This window comes from Sitophilus oryzae, unplaced genomic scaffold (genome assembly GCF_002938485.1).
Source record: "Sitophilus oryzae breed Bouriz unplaced genomic scaffold, Soryzae_2.0 scaffold_158_pilon_pilon, whole genome shotgun sequence".
Classification (NCBI taxonomy): domain Eukaryota; kingdom Metazoa; phylum Arthropoda; class Insecta; order Coleoptera; family Curculionidae; genus Sitophilus; species Sitophilus oryzae.
Genome location: NW_022146269.1, coordinates 1,413,975 through 1,429,480, shown reverse-complemented (window position 1 = coordinate 1,429,480; position 15,506 = coordinate 1,413,975). Strand labels below are relative to the sequence as shown.

Here is a 15,506-nt window from a genome sequence, read left to right as displayed (position 1 = left end):
TAAAAACAGATATTTGCAAACCTGAGGTGAAAAAGAAGACATGTCAATTTTTTTATAGCAAAATACCTATACTCATAAAAATATCTATACAAATAGATAAACATATTTTTATGAGTACTGACATGATTATTAACAATTTATTGATTTTTAGCCGACCATACCAATAGGTATAGTAGGCTATTAAGATCGACAAAAAAAGTTTTTTTAATTTCACTCAAAATGAGTTATTTGGGTCATAAAAGACCTAAATAAAAAATATTTTCATGGCGTCTGTCTGTCTGTCTGTCCGTCTGTTTGTAACACGATAACTCAAAAACCACTAAACCGATTTTAACCAAATTTGGTACAAAAATACTGTGGCACCCGAGAATCTGGCTATTAGTTTTTGGTGGGGGTGGGGGGTTGGTATGGGAGGGGGTTGATAATAAAAAAAAGCGTAACTCCAAAATTACATTAAGGTTAGGAATAATATTTGCAGCAAAATTTGTAATAACGTCAAAATCAGTCAAAGTCGCAGTTTTTGAGATAAAAAAAATTGGAAAATTCCTTGACTTTGAAACTAAAAGAACTGCCGCCTACCAACTTTTTATCAACATATGGGCAGCTATAGTGCCTCCCGGCGTCAATTTTTTAATTTTTAACTGCAACTTGTTTAAACAGTTGAAACAGACGAGTTTTTACTGATTTACTCATAATTGTTTATGTGTCAAATATCTGCTTTTGCATTTATACGCTTCGAATATGCGAATGAGCCATCCTTGTTCCATTTGAAAAAATTGAGATATGATTAATTTACTAACACAATAATTTGTGTTTCGAGTAACAGGTCGATCGGTTTTTTCGAGGAACAGGTCAATCCGTTTTTGAGTAACCGGTCGATGGTTTCCGAACAACTGATCACTCCGTTTTCTAGTAACCGTCGATCGGCTTACGAATAACCGGTCGATCGGTGCTCGAGTAACAGGTCGATCCGTCTTCGAGTTACCATTCGGTAGGTTTTGAGTAACAGGTCAATTCGTTTTTGACTAACAGGTCGATCGGTGTTCGAGTAACCGGTCGATCCGTCTTCGAGTTACTATCTGGTGGGTATTCGAGTAACATGTCAATCCGTTTTTGAGTATCCGGTCGATCGCTTTCCGAATAACCGGACAATCCGTTTTCTAGTAACCGTCGATCGGTGCTCGAGTAACCGGTCGATCCGTCTTCGAGTTACCATTCGGTAGGTTTCGAGTAACAGGCCAATCCGTTTTTTAGAAAGCGGTCGATCAGTTTCCGAAAGGTCAATCCGTTTTCTAGCAACCATCCATCGGTGTTCGAGTAACCGGTCGATCTGTCTTTGAGTTACCAATCGGTAGGTTTCGAGTAACAGGTCAATCCGTTTTTTAGAAACCAGTCGATCGGTTTCCGAATAACCAGTCAATCCGTTTTCTAGCAACCGTCGATCGGTGTTCGAGTAACCGGTCGATCCGTGCTTGAGGAACCGGTCAATCTGTTTTCGAGTAACCGGTCTGTCGGTTTTTGAGGTAACTGGTCAATACGTTTGCGAGTAATCGTCGATCGGCTTTCGAATAACCTTGTCGATTTTCGAAAAAAATCAGTACATGTATATTATTTCGTATATTTTTCATTTTATTGATTTTATGGGAAGCACTGTTCATTAAAATGTTGTATCCTATAGTTATAGGGCTTGTTTCTCTCTATAATTTCCTGTCTCACAATGTACCGTTTGTGTCCGGGAAGGGATCGCAGTTTTATAGTTGTCGATTTTCGAAAGAAATCAGTACATGTATATTATTTCGTATATTTTTTTTCATTTTATTGATTTTATGGAAAGCACTGTTCATTAAAATGTTGTATCCTATGTTATAGGGTTTGTTTCTCTCTACAATTTCCTGTCTCACAATGTACCGTTTGTGTCAGGGAAGGGATCACAGTTTCATAGTTGTCGATTTTCGAAAGAAATCAGTACATGTATATTATTTCGTATATTTTTTTTTCATTTTATTGATTTTATGGAAAGCACTGTTCATTAAAATGTTGTATCCTATGTTATAGGGTTTGTTTCTCTCTACAATTTCCTGTCTCACAATGTACCGTTTGTGTCAGGGAAGGGATCACAGTTTCATAGTTGTCGATTTTCGAAAGAAATCAGTACATGTATATTATTTCGTATATTTTTTTTCATTTTATTGATTTTATGGAAAGCACTGTTCATTAAAATGTTGTATCCTATGTTATAGGGCTTGTTTCTCTCTACAATTTCCTGTCTCACAATGTACCGTTTGTGTCCGGGAAGGGATCACAGTTTTATAGTTGTCGATTTTCGAAAGAAATCAGTACATGTATATTATTTCGTATATTTTCATTTTATTGATTTTATGGAAAGCACTGTTCATTAAAATGTTGTATCCTATGTTATAGGGCTTGTTTCTCTCTACAATTTCCTGTCTCACAATGTACCGTTTGTGTCCGGGAAGGGTTCATAGTTTCATAGTTGTCGATTTTCGAAAGAAATCAGTACATGTATATTATTTCGTATATTTTTTTTCATTTTATTGATTTTATTGAAAGCACTGTTCATTAAAATGTTGTATCCTATGTTATAGGGCTTGTTTCTCTCTACAATTTCCTGTCTCACAATGTACCGTTTGTGTCCGGGAAGGGATGACAGTTTCATAGTTGTCGATTTTCGAAAGAAATCAGTACATGTATATAATTTCGTTTTGCGTTTGAGGAACCAGTCGATCTGTGTTCGAGTAATCGGTCGATCGGTGTTTGTGTAAACAGTACCGATTTTTTTCCAATGGTGTCGGCGCACGTACCGCCATCTTTTCTTTTTATATGATGATTGTTCTCACAGACCTGTTCTGATAATAATTGATGTTAAATAAGAACGGCCATCTGATACTCAATATTCTAAATATTGTTGAGTTTTTATAAAATGAATCGTGAATTAACCTATCTTATTTGATAATTTTATTTTTTTCAGATTGAAGATGAAAGCGATGAAAGTGACAATGATGATAAAGATCCCTCATATGTAGATGTACCTGGAACTAGTGCCGACGACCAGCCTGGTCCTTCAGGTGTCGGCAAGGATGGCGCCGAAGCACCGTGAGTACTTGTTTTTTATTTCAACCCCCTCCCATAATTGCGTCTGGATGTATTCGGGACTAAACTTAATTTGTCTCTTATTTTATATAGTTTGTTTCATTTTCGTTTTTAGTCCTTTTAAATATATTACTGCATTCATGAAAATATAATAACTTGATTGGGAAAATATTTTACTTCATTAATTAAGAAATTACTTTTGTTGCGCCTATGAATTTAGTCAGTCAGATAAACTTAAAAGAATATTTTAGTTATGCATAAATTATGGTCATAAAGACATACTTCTCTCACTTAAATACTTTTATACTTAACTCTATTTTGGAATTTAAATATTAATGTATGACGCTTTTTTTTAATACAATTTATTCAAAAAATATTTTCTATAATATGAATATATTCAAAAAAAGGTAAGTGGTTTTTATTTATTTTTACTCAGAGACAAATTAGTACCTTGTAAATGATATGGTTTTGGTATGTTTATCCAGTTTTAACTTTTATTGATAACTTTATGACAAAATGCCTGTTTTTATATTTTAAGTCATTTATATATTTGAATTAGATCAAAATTTAAAGCATTTTAGGAATACTTCGGCCTTGAAATGGATTGTCAATTTTTTTGTTTACCTATTACTTCTTGGGTATTCAATGAATGGTCAGTCTGTTGTAGGGGCACTAAAATGTACATTATATATAAGTTTTGATCTATTATTCTATTTCTATCTATTATTAACCTGTATTGAAGATAATATATTCTCAGGCATCTTGTCAAACCCGTTTGATTTCTATATGTTATTTACATCCAGGCGACGCAAGTAGCAACAAAAATTAAATAACAATATTTTGATGTACAGATGAAAATTTAAAGTCAGGACAGTTTGTTAATACCATAATATTTAATTTTTGTTGCATTTAGTTATTAGTTTTAAGTCGTAGTTGTGTAATATTTTCTGTTTTGTTTATATATTTCTTCATTGTTTGCAATTGGGGCAATGAATTATTTTGTTATTTATTTTCAATCTCTTTTTGACATTGAAAATACATGTTTGTTTTTTTCTTGTACGACATTTGACGTTCAAGCTTTAAGGGGTTAAATTTTATCAAAACTGTTTATTTACAGTTTTGTATGTCTAAAGGGAAGATCTTTTTAAATTTATTCAGTTATTCTTCCAGTATCTTGTAATCATGTTATTCTTGGAAGTATAAAAAATATTGCTGGTGACATTTGGTTAAAAACTGACTCTTTTGTTCAGTTCTTTAAAATGTAGCCATCATTCAGTTTGGTTCAGTTTCATTTTAAACTGAATTATTATGTAAAGGCTTAAAATGAGTATCATATTTTTGATACTTATTATTTTTTACTTTACATTCATTTTTATACATTGCAAGGGTCATATATGATTATGAAATACTTGCGGCATGATTGAATATTTTTAATTTCAAAGTGTGTAGTGAAACAAATCAAAAAAATGTCAATATCTAAAAATAAAGCAAATAGTTTTAGAAATGGGCTTTTTTGTGGGTGAAAAGTAAAAGGGTGGGAAATTTATCTGATTTTCAAAATTATATTAGTAAATATTAGAGCATGCTAATTTTTTATTGTGATATTGTTGCATGTGCTTTAGTCATATATGTATGAATGATGTATGGTATGAGTGGAGAAACGTTTCTATTTAATTTGCGGTTCATAATTCATAAAAACTGATCAGGGAAATGTATGTAATGGAGCTCCAATATTCTCGAGAATATTTATGAAAAACTAGATGTTTAATTATTTTTTAATAGGTAATCTAAGTGTAATGGTTAGATGCTAATAAAGTTAACACCCTTTACCTTTTAAAATATTTATAATATTAAAATAAGATTCAATAGTAAGTAAGGCCTCTACGAATGAAGAAAGAAGATCCAGTGTGCCCTTTGATATGGTCCATTCCGTCGTCCATTTTGATCCATTCCATCTAGGGAGACATGTACGAGTTGACGAGAATAAATTTTGTTTTGCGAAATTCTGTTTACATTTTTAGTTAGTACCTTTTTTAAAAAAAAATTACATCAAAGAAAGCTTAATTAAGGGGACGTTCAAGATTTTTAGAATGAAAAAAGTAAATAATTAGAATTTTCTTAAATCTGTGCTAATCCATATCAGACTAGATAAATACCATTAAAATAAACATTTTATATATTTTTTTGATGGGGATCATGTTATTTTATGTCATTTATTACACTAGTAATATTAATTGAATTTGAACATAACTCTTGGTTGGGCTTTTTATACGGATCATTTTTTCTAAAATTTAATGAAAATAGTAATGTGGCACAAAGCAAAGCATATTCAAAACATTAAAACTCACCAGGAGTTGAAGTTAATTTAGTTATTTAGATCTTTATTTTTAATTCAGATATGCTTCGATGTACACAAAGATTTTAGTTCTGCGAGCAACATGCAATGATTCATGTAGAGTAAAGTAAAACAAACAACAATTTGCATTCTATATGCATTGAAGATTAGTTTGTCTATATTGAAAGCATATCTGAAGGGGGAATATGACGCATTTTAATTTTTAGAATATAAATTTTAAACGGTTCACTATTACTAGTGTCTTATACAACGTTGGTATTACTACATATTACTTTCGATTTTTTGTTTGAATTAATTATTTCTAGCTAATCTTGGGTAGCGGAAATCGAAGTTCAATCCTAGATCATATAAACCAATCATGGAAATTTATTTGGTATAGACATCAATTTAGCTATTTTATAAAAATATTACAAGGCGTCAGAAAAGATCATAAACTGCCAAGAAATTAGTTAAACGAAATTTACTGTTATGCAGTAAGGGCTAACAAAAAATATGTTTAGGTTAGATTGAGCGTCAATATGCAACAAATGATTGAAAAAAGCGGCGTCAAAGATGGCTGTGAAATGACAATCGATGATAATTTTGGACGGGTTAATCTCTAGACCTCATTTACTTAAAATTCCCGTAAAACATGTCTTAAATTAACACTAATTATAAAAAGATGAATTAAAAAGGGATGGTTTTTCCAGAAACATCTATTTTCAAAAAATAATTTCTTGAATTTTTAACTACACAATAAATAACAAATAATAAATATATGATAAATAACAAAAATAAATAAACCTTATGGCCAGCTTGCAGTAAGCGCGATTAAAAAATAAAGAACGGAACGGGCCAAGTAAATGACGTCTAGGGCTTGATCTCGCCGAAATGTGAATTTCAGTCGTATTTTGGTCATCGGTTTTAAATAATCGATCTAATGCTCTAAAATTATCTGGTTATATTTATGATCTAGAGTTGAAACGGTCGTCGAATGTACAGGGTGGTCGAAATTGGTCTGTTTTAACAGAGAAAACCTATTTCCTGACTAGATAGAGCAAAACCGACATAGATGTCATGGGCTCGATTTCTGAGAAACGTTTAATGGCGTAAACCGCCTGTTGATATTTTCACTGCCAACTAAGATACGCGGTCTTTTTGAATTTTTTACCATTTGGAAAATTGTCCATAACTTCTGTATTTCGCGGAATAATAACATTCTGTAAAAACTTTCTTAAGGCACTTTTTTAAGCACAATCCAGTGGCGTATTCAGTTTTTTTATACTTGCTCTTTTTGACAGAAATAATAAAAAATATAATTTTTTAAATGGAAATCATAGTTGGCTATGAACTTAAAAAAATGCTGGCGTTTAACCCTTTCCAACCATATTATGTGTATTTATTTCTAAGAATGAGAGAAATATTAGGTTTTTTATCTTTGTATCGAAGCGGGCCTTGGTTTTATGTTGACCTATTGCCTAATTATTTTTTATCACAACTTAATTTTCTATATTACTATTTATCTGCATAATTAAAAACTGTTGAAAAGGTAAATCAACATTCTGTATTAGTATTACCAGTTACAATTAAAACACCAGCGTTACAACTGAACTATTAAATGGAGAAATTAGAGAGAATTGGAACAAGGTGCCCATATCTTGGCCTGCTAGGTCCTGCGATTTAACTCCTTTCAACTTTTTTATGGGGGGAATTAAAAGATATATAAGAGATATATTGAATAATATAATATATCATTGGGACGAGAGAAGGAATAATTGCTGAAGGCTACTAGGCAAGCTTTTGGACTTATTACACCAGTTCGCCTAATCAAAATTGTAGTAACCCTGTGCTCAAAAGATGTTTATTGTGTATTCAACAAGGAGGTGATCAGTTTGAACATCTTTGATTTTTTTAGAACTATATTCGTCACGCAAAAAATACGTTTTTTAGTTTTGTTCTTTGCTTGCACCGATTTCAGTTGTAATTACTAATACTAATAATTACCATTACTACTAATAGAATGTTAATTTACCTTTTCAAAAGTCTTTAATTATGCAGATAAATAATAATATAGAATAATAAATTGTGATAAAAAATAATTAGACAAATAGGTCAACATAAAATCAAAGCCCGCTTCGATACAAAGATAAAAAACCTAATAATTGTTTCATTCTTAGAAATAGATACTTATACCTTTATATCGTTGGAAAGGGTTAGACGCCAGCATTTTTTTAAGTTCACAGCTAACTATGATTTCTATTTAAAAAATTATATTTTTTATTATTTCTGACAAAAAGCGCAAGCATAGAAAAAACCTGATTACGCCACTGGATTGTGTTTAAAAAAGTGCCTTAAGAACGTTTTTACATAATTTTATTATTCCGCGAAATAAAAAAGTTATGGGCAATTTTCAAAATGGTAAAAAATTCAAAAAGACCCCTTATCTCTGTTGGCAGTGAAAATATCAACAGGCGGTTTACGCCATAAAACGTATCTCGGAAATCGAGACCATGACATCTATGTCGGTTTTTGCTCTATCACGTCAGGAAATAGATTTTCTCTGTTAAAACAGACCAATTTCGACCACTCTGTACACTTTCTAACGACTAACTAAATTTGATACGGTGTTAAATAATTTCTATGGTAGTGCAATTAATATTGGTAATTAAGAATACAACTGTATTCCTGAACTACGGAAGTTGCAGTAAGGTTTGGCCTATAGAGGTAAGTACATCTTTTTATTGTACTTCTTGTTTTTACATGTCTACAAATTGCGTATCGTGATTTTGTAAACTGTCGACTGTTCTCGATTTTTAAAGCAATATAAAGGATGAGTCACGGATAGGGTTAATATTATCTTGTTTGTATTGAGAATTACAAAAAATGTTAAATCAAGTTTTAGGGAATGTTATAATCTAGAGTAACACAATTTAAAATATCTGCCACACTATTTTGTTCTGCTAAATAATTTTATAAATTTGGATAATCGAGTAACTCAAATTTCGAGCAACTTCAATAATCGAGCGGTTACTAGAGTAAATTTCAGTCTTGTAGCTTGTGGCACTCGCAATGCAAACCAGTAAGTTGCGTGCGCATAGAGATATGCCCATTGTGGACGACATTGTGCCTAATCGACAACAAACATTTTCAAACTCACTGAATTTCATTAACGGTGGCCATCCAAATGAGATTTCATCTTTTCATTCCAATTTTTTTGGATGGGATTTCACGTTTTCATTTGTCACTCGTAACTTGTATCATTGTTCATAATCGAGTGATGTCGGTTATTTTAAGTATCCCGTCACTAATCTCGACCATATAATCTCTTCAACATTCTCTAAAACTTTCCATTTAATTTTTTTTCCATAATTTTCAAAATAAATTGAATAATGAACTTTCTTCTATCGTTGACTCGCCCTGTACATACATTAATATTTTAACGAGCGGTTATTTCTCAAACATTAGTCATCGCGATTTTTGACTGAAACTAGCGCCCGCTGCACAAACTACTTTGTATGTAGTCTTTTTGGAATTCGCTATAACGTCTTTGTAATTTAAGTTGTTACTATGTCTGAGATTTAGGTACGTACCCTGAACAAAACCGACTGTAGAAATAACTAAATATTATAAATAAGCCCAGAAAAGCCCAAGGAATCCGCAAAAAATGTAATTCAAACTCAATATGCCAGTCGAAACGTCAACCTAAACCGTTGTTTAATTTAAGGTTTATTTTCTACCAGGCTTATTCCAATAAAAAGTAACTTTAGTAAATCCTGACAAAATGCGTATGTATTATTTTCTGTTAAGATTAGATCTTTGAATTATATTAACTATTTGCAACGCTATAGAAAAAAACTTTTTCAAAATCTCGATTTTTTTAATAGAAACTAAGATAACTTTTATAGAAATAATGTGTACGAGAGTCAGCAACGTCGCGAAAACGAGGGTACAACATAGTGAAGCATTTCATCTCGCCACGATGCTCGCCGATCACTTCGTCGTAGTAACGATACTTATACATTTTAGGACACTTATGCATTCTATGCATCAAAACATATGTAACCAATCAAAACCTAGAAACATATAAGTGTCGTCACAACGGCTACATGATTTGTTCTTCTATGTACCCTAAGAAAGCTCAGAAAGCTGGTTCTTTAATATATCTTTTACTATGCCCTCTTGAACAGCATGCAGGTCATTTGACTGCCAGTAGACGTTGCGTTCAATACTGCGCATCGCATCTGTCGAGGGTGTCCCATTTTCATGTTTTATGGGATTTCTCGTTTATGAATAGAGATACAATGATGCGGTTTTCACATTACAGCAACTTTTTTATGAAAGTAAATATGCTACAGATAGATTTGTCCTAAATCTTCTTAGTTCCTGAATAAATACAGGGCGAATTCGAGATTGATTTCGACTCCCTTCACGGTTATGATTATGACCTTGTTCCAATGACCGATTCAATTGTTTTGGTTTCCTAATTTAAACTGGCCGCCTATGATAAAATGTGAAATAATGCATTTTTACATTGTTTTATGAAATTAAGTATAGATTATTAAGTACGCCAGTGACTTCTACGTGAAAATCTATGAAATTCAGTTTTCAAGATAACTGAGATACGTTAAATATAAAATTGCATCAATTTCAAATTCGCTCCGTCAGGAACTAAGAAGGCTAGGACAAATCGATGTGTAGCATATTTAGTTTCATAAAAAGTAGCGAAGTAATGTGAAAACCACATAATTGTATGTATTTACTCATATACGAGAAATTTCATAAAATACACGGTAGTGCGACACTGTACAGATGTGATGTGCAATAGTGAACGCAACGTCTACCGGCAGCCATTTGGTCCGCACGTTGTTCAAGAGAGCATAGCAAAAGATATATTAAAGAACCAGGGGTGAAACTCTTTAACTAAATAGCGATCGGTAGGGACGAAGAATACTGTCCTTGGCCGTAGAAACTAAACGGCAAGTGACAGTATTCTTCATCGCTACCGATCGCTATTTAGTTAGGAGTTCCACCTCAGAATTCTTAAAAAGTCTTCTCGAAAACTTTGCTAGAACTTGACTATTATTTCTACCAGTTTATCGATAATTCAGACATTTTAATAGTATTTCTCTTGCTTGGCTAGTTTTCAAGAGTGCATTGTTTTAGTCTTCTATTATAAATTATTTAAGTGTAGTTGGTAAATATATTTTTAAGCTAATTTATATTTAGCATAACATCGACAAAATCAAAACAATGCTATCTACTTTTGAGAATAGAAGAATTTGACACGTGAAAATTTTCAAAATAGTCTACACATTCCATAATTCCTACAACAGTTTTAAAGTTCAAAATAAATTGCTGCAGCAGTTAATGTCTAGTTGTATTTAGTCAGAATTCGGAGACAATGCAGAAAATTTATCACTTTTATTGGATGGTATGAAATTACGCAGCAATTAACTAAATTATTTAAGTTATCGTATTTTCATTTCCGAGAAGTCACCTGGAAATACTAAGACCCTTAATACGTTTGTCCAGGCGATGTCGACAATGGCGCCGAGAAAGGCAGTGCTAATAAGAGTCCCAACTTGATTCAATTGGCTTCGGAAAAACTATAACCCTGTTTGCGGGCTTTAGGCATGTTTTAGGCGATTTTATTAGGCTTAGACTTATTTGATTTTAGCTTTTGCATATTTACAGCTATTATATAAATAAAAACAGCTGTAAAAAAGTTCTATATTTGTGGGACACGAACCTGGGACCTCGATCCCGAAGCGACGGCCTCACCAATGGATCCATTGCTGCTATTGCGAAATTGGCTATAGCTAGGCGTTACTTTCCGCAGTTCTTAAAACCGTTCATAAAATAAGGCGACAGTAAACGGCAACATTGTTGGGTATGTGAGTTGACTAGTGGGACGTAGAAGCTATTTATACAGTATGTCCCCGATTGTCGTTAAAAAAGGAACATTTTTATTATTGATATTTTGAAAAAATGCATTTTTCATAAAAACAATTTTGCTCTTTCTAAAACAAGCAAAAATTTCTATACCGTTTTAGAGGAAATTAAAAAAAACACGAAAATATGGTTGAATTTTTCCTAAATAAAAGTCCTAAAAATCAAAAGGCGTTTCTGTAGTAATATAGTTTCGATTTATTTCTTTGAAAGATGGTTAGTATTTATTTTGATTAACGTCATAGTTTTTGCTGTTATTAAAGTATCACATTTACCGATAACTATTATTATCACCCATTTCGTAATATTAATCTAAGTAAATTTTGTGCTTCTTTAATACCGTATGATCGAGAAAAAACGGCGTCAACGGTGGCTATGAAATGAAGATCGCTGTCATTTTATATGTAAATTTATATGGGAAATGTCATCGACCGTCATTTCTCAGCCAACTGGACGCCGTTTTTTTTTCGATCATGCGGTATTTTAAAACAGCAAAAAATATGACGTTAATCAAAATTAATAGTTGTCTAACAAAAAAACTAAATTATATTACCATAGAAACGCGTTTTTACTTTTAGGACTAGAAAAAATTCTACTACATTTTTATGTTTTTTTTAATTTTCTCTAAAACGGTATGGATATTAGGAAAAAGGGAAATGGAATTAACCATTTCAGAACAAGCAAACATTTTCATGAACAAATGCATTTTCCCGAAATGTCAATAATAAAAGTTTTTCCTTTTGTTAAGACAATCCGGGTATACAGGGTGCTACAAATTCGAGGTACGAGCATTGGTATCTCGGAAATCGTAATAGATACGAAGATGGTTAAATTGGGGCAAAGTTGCGCCTTGGGATGTTCACCAAGATGCCATCTTTAAAGGAAACCAAGATGCCATTTACAAAAGGAAAAACTTTTATTATTGACATTTCGGGAAAATGCATTTGTTCATGAAAATGTTTGCTTGTTCAGAAATGGTTAATTCCATTTACCTTTTTTTGTAGCACCCGAATTTATAACATACAATTCATAGAACACAAAAAGTGCCAAAGAACTAAAAACATATGTATAAAATTGTCAGAAATCATTACATTACTAGTTGATTTTCATCAAGTTCTTTTCGATCTCTAATAATAAAATCAGTAATGTTGTACAAATTGAGGAATCACCACCGTGTGTGTTGAGCAGGCATGTTTATAATTTCAAGTCATGTGTGTTTACCTTTTAGACACTACTAATATAAGTTAAATATGCTGAACAGTACCGTATGGTCGAATAAAAACGGCGTCCAGTTGGCTTGGAAATGAAGATCGATGACTTTTCATATATAATTTTACATATAAAATGATAACCATCACTGACGCCGTTTTTTCTATCATATTGTACAGACTTACGTTAAAAAGACAAAAACAAAAGTTGAATGACTAAAACCGCTAAAAAGACCATTAAAGTGCGTGGGATTTGGCTTAGTGGTGACTCTACCGGGGTTACAAGGGGTGTGCAGCACCCGTGCACAGCGGTAGTCATGTAAATACAGCGGTTTAATAAAATGAATCTTTCGTTTAAGAGAAAATTAGGTGTTGATTACTAAGACTGGATTATTATTCAACTGGGTTCCAGTAACTACCTAGCCAAAGGTAGGAGAGCGCCGATGTATTTTCCGCACCCCGGCGTCGAATAGCCTCGAACCGCCCTTCATAACAATTTTTTTAACGCACCCGGTATATCGTATGATCGAATAAAAGAAAAGACTACTTGGGAATGACAATCGATGATAATTTTGGAAGGTCAGTTTCCAGACAATCGATGATAATTTTGGAAGGTCAATCTCCAGAGGTCATTTATTAAAAATTTTGAGACACAATTTGTCAAAAATTAACACTAATTATAGATTAATTATATACAGAATAATTAAGATTAAAAAAGGATAAAACGTTTCCAGACATACAAACCTGTTTCCAAAAAATATTTTTTCTCGAATTTTAAATTACATCATTTAAAAACCAGTTTTACTCAATATAAAAATACATTACAACCTTCTTAATGCCATTAGCGCCATTATCAAATAAAGATGAGGACGGGCCAAGCAATGACGTCTATGGCTTGACCCCGCCAAAATTATCATCGATTGTCATTTCCAGCCATCTTTGACGCCGTTTCTTTTCAATCGTATGGTAATATTATAACATAGCGTTCAACGGTTCTAATTCAAAATGTATATGCTATTGTTATTTATGTATATGCCTATTTAAACCCTAGAGAAAAGCGAGTGGTGTATTCAAGAGTTTTTATTGTCAGAACATTGTTGAATCCATATTTTATATTTAAATATTTCCATACATTTGCAGGACCAAAAGACCAAAAGCATATTTACATCAATTCAAATGTTACGTATGTTCAAAGACGTTTCAAACAAGAAATGAAGTGACCCGTCATTACGAGAATTTGGCAATTCAATTTACTTACAGCTGTAAAATTTGCCGAGAAAGTTACAGTTGCGAGCCATTTTGCGACCACGGAGAAAATAACAGGATATATTCCTGCACTTTTTGTGGAATACTTATGGAAGAAACTAGTAAATTTCACATCTGTTTCCATTTGAATGCGCCGAAGTCACCTTCGAAAGATAGAAAAGTTAAAGGGAATAATATATTTACTGAAAGTATAGTACGAAGAAGCAAAAGACGAGGCAGGACGAGGAAAATAGAAAATGGTTATGAATCACCTGCCGAAAACAAATCAGACAACAGTTTGTTATCTTTAGGAGAATCTGAAATAATTTTCAACGATTTAGAAAATATCCTTTTCAATAGCGATAGCGAAGATTCAGAACAGTGCGTCTACTGTAGCAAAAAAATGCCTCCACGCTTACTAGGGGAGCACGAAGACTGGCATCGAAAATACGATAAAAGCGTAAAGAATCTCAACGAGGTGAAAACCGAACGACCCACAGCTGACAACGAAAGCCTGTGTGCTTTTTGCGGTCTGTTCAAGCCGAGCAACAAAATTCGTCGTCACGAGTACGTCGATCATATGAAAAGAAACGTAAGAAAAGTGTGCGATATATGCGGCATCTTCACCTGTCCCACGTACATCAAAGAGCACATGCGAACCCACGATGCCGTCAAAGGGTTCAAGTGCGACGACTGCGGCAAGGCCTTCTTCAGGAGGAAGGCCTTGTCGAGGCACAGGCTGGTTCACAGCGACGTGGCTCAGTGGATTTGTGCGGTTTGTGGCAAATCCTTCAAAATCAAGTTCAATTTGAGGGTGCACATGCGTACCCACGATGACATTAAACCGTTCCCTTGTTCAGTTTGCAAAAAGACGTTCACTACGAAGCAGTGGAGAGATAATCATATGAAGACGCATGGTATTCTGACAAACAGATGATTATGTAATCTCATTATACGGGATATAAGAAATTGAGCAATAACCAAGTGGTGCTGCTTTTTTAAAAAATAATTGGAGATTTTCATATAAAAATTATATCTAAATCTGAGCACCAATACGTATACAGGGTATTCCTTAATGACATGCTAATATTTAAGGGGGTGATTCCTGAATATATTCCTAAATACCGGGTGAGTCTTAAATAAGTGCAAATTTTTTCAGGACTGGTATGTAGAATGTAGAATGTTTAGGAGGGGAGTTAGTCACCGCGACCTTACAGATCTATTGTATTTTCCCCTTTCTTGAGTTATAACTCATCATACAGTCTCAAGGCTTTAACAAAAGCCAGTATCTGAGACGGCTCCACAGAGGTCAGCTCTCCATCCTTGACATCAGCCGTACCAAAGTTCATGGCACGAATGGTCGTCGTCTCGGCGCACTCAGTGATGAGGTGTTCTGGTGTTTACCCAAATTCCCCACAGAATCTGCATTCGCCGTTGTTTGTCAGCTTCAGCCTACTGAGGTGTTCGTTGAGGAGACAGTGTCCTGTTAGAAACCCCGTGATAATCCGAAGATTGTTTTTACTTAAATCAAGGAAAACCTTTGATTTTTCACGGTCGTAGGTTCTGAGGAACTTTTTCGAGTGTCTTAGACCGTTGGAGGATACCCATTCCAAGTTGCGGTTGGAGTCTTCCAGATTCTTCAGTTCCGCTTTCAGTTG

General features: G+C 33.4%; 1 protein-coding gene across 16 annotated transcripts in view; it reads left to right on the top strand.

Moving 5' to 3' along the window:
* Nucleotides 1–15,506, top strand: part of LOC115879891 (oocyte zinc finger protein XlCOF6-like) — a 596,405-nt gene that overhangs the window by 3,613 nt on the left and 577,286 nt on the right. For all 16 annotated transcript variants that reach the window (XM_030896923.1, XM_030896924.1, XM_030896934.1 and 13 more), the window contains exon 4: nucleotides 2,990–3,114. In XM_030896923.1, the coding sequence (XP_030752783.1) occupies nucleotides 2,990–3,114 (125 nt within the window). The remainder of the gene's footprint in view (nucleotides 1–2,989; nucleotides 3,115–15,506) is intronic.